The following is a 5,398-nucleotide window of genomic DNA, read 5'->3' as shown; positions in this document are numbered from 1 at the left end:
CTGTCCCCTTGTGGACCTTTGTGACAAATAGCTGTTCAGCCTCTTCATACCCCTGTGATCTGAGCATCTTCAGAGTTCCTAGGAAGTTCCTATCTGCAGGACTAATGTCCTCAGGGTTTGGTGCAATAGGAAATTTGGGTGCACAAGGAGAGTAGGATCAGGCCAGCAGAGGCACACATGTCTCTAGCTGGCACCTGCCCCTCCCCTGGTCTCCCATGTCTGTGGGCACCTGTACAGGTGAAGTCAGTTTGCATTCTTGGACCTGAGGTGTATACAAAAGTTGTGTGCCTGACTTTGCAACTCTGTCCTTGGAGCTATATTGCACCTGCCCATACTGTATTTCCTTTGAAGATTTGTTTCTCCTCTGCTTGCCTGAAAACCACAGGGTGGTGGCAGTGTCCTTCCTACTTCGTTTAGAAAACATGATTAGGAAATATGTGGAAATTTAATATTTTGGCTTAAATCCACATATTGTTGGAAATGTTCGGTTGAACTGAGAATAAGCAAGAGTTGCACTTGAGCAGCTCTTTCAGGCACCAACACACGGGTGGGATAGCAATGGCACGGAACCTTCGAGTCCCGCTGTTTCGGTTTTGATGCGGAGGAGGGAAGCGGGCAGGAAAAGCACGGATTGTTTGCAGGAACCCTGATCTCCTCCTCCTGAGCGCTGAACTTGAGCAGCGTGGGCTGCCAGCTTCTTCGCATTTGCTCCTGGGCGATAAAGTGATTTCCCCTGCTGCTGTTGCCCAAGGAGAGAGAGAGGATTTCTGAGGTACAAACGGGATCTCGTTTGCCCTCTTTCCCCTCCTCGGCCACCCGCTTGTTTGCTCTGTGAGCATGGCCATTCTGCACAGCCGGCTCCCCGCTGCCAGCCTCCGGCTGGGACCGAGCCGCCCCGGGAAGGGGAAGAGCTCTGCGCGCGTTCCCAGGCTGGGTATCCGGCAGGCTCTGGGGCAGGAGAGGCGGGTACGCGGCATCCCTTCGGCTCGGGGCGCCGGTGAGTGGCTTGCCCTGGGGGTAGCAGTCTGTGGCGGGCATCGCTGGCGGGCGCGGCTGTTTTGCACAGTGTGTGTGTGTGTCGCGCAGGCCCTGGGGTGCCAGCGGGCAGTGCAGAGAACGGGCGGACGGGGCTGGGGGGAGCAGCGGGGGGCAAGGGACCGGGGCGCGCTGCGTGGGGCTGGGGCGGTGCAAGGCTGGTTGTGTAGAGGATGGGTGACTGGCGGGTTGGTTGTTGTGAGCACGGTGCGGGGGAGGGTGCTGCACGGGCGAGAAGGTGACGTCGTGTACGGGAGGGAGTGGGGTGTCGGGGTAGTGCAGAGGGCTGCTCAGTTCAGGGGTCTCTTTAGAGGGTGGGGTAGTGCAGAAGCTGGGGTCATATCTGATCGTGAAGAAGAGGGTGCAGGATGGAGGGATGGAGGGGTGCTGCGGAGGGTTGGGCGGCATGTGGGGCGGCAGGAGGAATCTGTGCAGTGGATGGGGCATTATGTGAGTTGGTCAGAGGGTGCGGGAGGGGACGGTGCAGAGGATGGGGTGTGCAGAGAGCGGGGGAGGGTGGTATATAGGCTGTGAAGGGGGCGATGCAGAGGATGGGGTGTGCAGAGGGCGGGGTGGTCTGTGGGGGGTGCAGGAGGAAGTGGAGGTAGGGTGGGTTGGGCAGAGGGTGCGGAGAGGCTGTGCCCAGGGTAGGTGGGGCAGCCCGTTGGTTGAGTGGAGGTGGAGTGGCGAATGGGCGGTGCTGCCCCCTGCTCCAGCCTGTTTCTGCTATTTGCTCTCTGGTTTGAGGTCGCCTGCAGCCTGAGTCTACCCCAGGCCATTATTTAAATGCCTTTCCCTGGTGCCTGGGAGCTCAGTAGTCCGAGACATCCAGGGCTGATGATCTGTGCTCCAGTCCTTCAAACTCCACCGATCAGAGGGGATTATGAACTCTTTTGGGCAGCAGCCCGCAAATCCACAGTCGGCCCCCCTCCAGCATCCCAATGCACAGGATTTACTGGACATGGCGGTGTACTGTGATAACCTAATGTACCCGCAAAACCTGCACCACCATCACCACCCACAGAGGCCATCAGCTCATCCAGCAGGCTATGGGCTGAGCGAATATAGCCCCCCAGCAGCGAACCCCTACCTCTGGATCAATGGACCTGCCATCAACGCGTCTCCTTATCTCTCTGGGAATAATGGGGCTTCTTTCATCCCCTCAGGTTATGGGACCAGCCAGAGACAGTTCCTGGCCCCTGCATCAGGCTTTGCAGGGGCAGATCTCAGCTGGTTGTCTCTCTCCAGCCAGCAGGAGTTTTTTAAAATGGTGAGGCCCCCCTACTCCTACTCGGCTCTGATAGCGATGGCCATCCAAAACGCTCCGGAGAAGAAGTTGACCTTGAGTCAGATTTACCAGTACGTGGCCGAAAACTTCCCTTTTTACAAGAAGAGCAAAGCTGGCTGGCAGAACTCCATCAGGCACAACCTGTCCCTCAACGACTGCTTTAAGAAAGTGCCCAGGGATGAAGACGATCCAGGTAAGGAAACCCCCATTCTTCTCCTGAGTGGGAGCACGTTGCATACAGGTACTGCGTCGCCAAGGGACTAAAGTCACACCCACGCTGGCATTTGCAAGGGACCACCTCCCAGGCCCCCAGTGTAAAATGCGAGTATTATTTATCAAGGGTTGAAATAACAGCAGAGCTCACTGAAGGGTGAGTAGAGACGCTTTTGGATGCTAAACTTTGGGCCTGTTTAACATTATTAGCACGCTGGCTGTAAACGCAAATAGCAGCTTGTGTTGGGGGGCGGGTGGCTAGTTACACGTCGGTTAACCATTGCAAAGGTCGCTGTCGCCAGGGGGCAGGGGACTGGCGACTGCCCCGGCAGTATTCTGCTCTTCTGCCCTGTGAAGCTTTCACCAGTCAGGTATTGACTAACGGGACAAAGCCCTGGCCCAGCTGTACCCCCATCCCCTGAGCCCATGTGCTGTTCATTTATTCACAGGGAAAGGCAATTACTGGACCCTAGACCCGAACTGCGAGAAAATGTTCGACAACGGCAATTTTCGAAGGAAGAGGAAAAGGCGGTCGGAGGCTCATGGGTCCAGCGCCCCGGGAGCGCCCGACAAAGCGGAAGACAAGAGCGGCGGTGCCTTGAAGTCTCCAGACTCCTCCGGCCTGGTGGGCCTGGGCTCCCCTGCACCGCAGCACTCTCCCGCCGCCGGGAGCCGGCCCAAATCCTCCCCCACGCCGGCGCTCCAGCGGAGCCCGTGTTTCTCCAGCTTGGCCTCCAACATGCAGGCCATTGTCCATGGGAACCAGGGCTTCGCGACGCAGCTCTCGGGAGGGCTGGCGGGCGAGTTTTCAGCCGGGAGGCAAGATGTGATGCCGAGATCCTGCTCCGCTTCCAGCAGCGGCACTGAGAACTCCGAACTGAGTCCCCTGGCCCACTTGAGAATGAACGGCTGTGCCAGCGGCCAGCCAAGTGGGCTCATTAACAGCTTCAGCGTCAATCATCTGATTTACAGCAGGGACGGGACAGAAGTTTGAACTGACTGTGGAATAACTTCGGTGCAAATCACAGAAGCCATGTTCTGTGCCTAGAAGTTTGTACATACCATGGTACCCAAAATAGTTTCTTGTTAGTTTTGGACACTGTGTTATTGTGCCTTAGAACGAACACACACACAGAGAGACACACCCACACACGAATTAAAGGTCTATAGACTCCATTTGACTGAGGTGTCCCCACACCCAGAATCCCATCCAGTAGTTTGTTTACAGTATTGATGCTATGCATACAGATCTAGACGACTGACCTTAACAAAATGCACTAATACACAAGATAGGAATATTTTTGTAATATATACATTATATATAATGGCTCTGTACAGCTGTTAGAATAAAGTAACCCTTTTTTGAAAATCGAGGTGAGAGCGCCTAGAGGTGACATTCCCATGTAATGTGCTGCTGATCTCTGCAATCTAGGTAACAAAAAGCTCCCCAATCGTGTGTTTTTGTTTTTGTTTTTAATTCTAACGCGATGCAAAACTATTTTCTTCTTTTCTACGTTTTATGGAATTATAACATTTTTCCATCTAATACTTAAAATTAAAATGGCTTTTCCTGACAGACGACAATGAGGTTTATTTGTTCTTTCAGGTTTTTCCGTTTAGAAAATGACTTCGAGGTTTCAAACTGTCATTGTTCTGTATACACGGTATATTTTTCAGTCTGAGGGGCACCAGTCCCGGAATGCTAATGTTGGCAATACCAAAAAGAGGCTCTTTCAGCTTGGTATAATTGAGATATTGGACACACTATATGCATGGTATCCATTTTATTCTTCTCCAGACTTTAACAGCATAACAAGAGTTTGGTTTAAACAAACGGGTGCCTTCTTAAACTAAAATAATGACTACAAATAATTCTCACTGGGAATTTAACACAGAATTGAAGCCAGTTAACTGCAAAGTTGTTCTTCGGTGCTTTAATACCTTCAAGTAAAGCGCAGTATTGCCCGATACTGATTTTGGAAACCTGGTGTCTGTCATCGAAGTTAACATTTGTCCTGAAACCTGGGAGCTGATAAGGGCTTTCGAGCAGATAGGATGGAGGGTGAATGGAGTGGAGTACAGCAGGTTTGCTAACAGACAAACTCTCCTGCGAATAAGAGCTGGGAAAGACTTTCTGGTCTGGTGGGAAGGTCATTCGGAATCGAAACGTCAAATACCTGAGATTAAACCGATTTTTCGACAAGACAAAATGGAGCTTAAGGCCCCCCAAAAGGAGAAAAATATCACCTTAAGGCTGCTATTGGAAACGCCATTTCTAATTCAGTCTTTTCTGAGGGGTTTTGCTTGGGATTGGGCCTTTATTCAGGGAACCGGCCATGAAATTGATTTCTCAAACATATAAATGATTTGTAAATACATCTGAACTGGGGAGATCCTCAGCCAGTTTATACCAGCTGAGGATCCGGCCTTCTGACTATACTATAGTCATTAAATGTTTGCTATATTTAAAAACAAACGAACAAAACAATCCGATCGCAGTCATGTTCCTTCCACTTAAATCTCTCTCAAGGCGCCGGTGGACTTTAAGGAGCACAGAGCCAAGGAACCATTCTTGATCCTACGCGAGTCTAACTGCCAAATGGTTTACCATGGCTGCAAGCGCTAGGAAGATAGTTACAGCTGTGCGGAGTTCTCCTGCAGCCAGGAAAACGTACCACCTCCTGCAATATGTGTCGAAAGGAGACTTCGCTAGTGGAAGGATGTGTTAAGTAAATCGAGTATCTCTTAATACCTAGCTTATTTTAGGACGACAACCGACTGCTCCAGGTGTGCCAAAGGGGGAGAAAGGGAATCGTATCTTCCGCTGTGGAAATATTTTTGATACTTTAGCACCAGGTGTTT

At 51.8% G+C, this 5,398-nt stretch overlaps 1 protein-coding gene across 1 annotated transcript; it reads left to right on the top strand.

Annotated features, from left to right (window-relative positions):
- Nucleotides 1-1,918: 1,918 nt before the first annotated feature.
- Nucleotides 1,919-3,530, top strand: FOXI2 (forkhead box I2). The gene is made up of 2 exons (XM_077822505.1): nucleotides 1,919-2,516; nucleotides 2,986-3,530. Exons 1-2 carry the CDS (start codon nucleotides 1,919-1,921, stop codon nucleotides 3,528-3,530), a joined length of 1,143 nt encoding a protein of 380 aa, XP_077678631.1.
- Nucleotides 3,531-5,398: the final 1,868 nt, after the last annotated feature.

Source organism: Eretmochelys imbricata, chromosome 7 (genome assembly GCF_965152235.1).
Source record: "Eretmochelys imbricata isolate rEreImb1 chromosome 7, rEreImb1.hap1, whole genome shotgun sequence".
NCBI lineage: Eukaryota > Metazoa > Chordata > Testudines > Cheloniidae > Eretmochelys > Eretmochelys imbricata.
Note: the sequence above shows the minus strand (reverse complement) of the source record. Positions and strands in the feature narration are given on the sequence as shown.

Bases quoted from the DNA above. Each gene is read 5' to 3' on its own strand.
- FOXI2 (XM_077822505.1), top strand. From the start codon at position 1,919: ATGAACTCTTTTGGGCAGCAGCCCGCAAATCCACAGTCGGCCCCCCTC. The intron at 2,517-2,985 runs GTAAGGAAACCC...ATTTATTCACAG, and splicing joins CAGGGATGAAGACGATCCAG to GGAAAGGCAATTACTGGACC.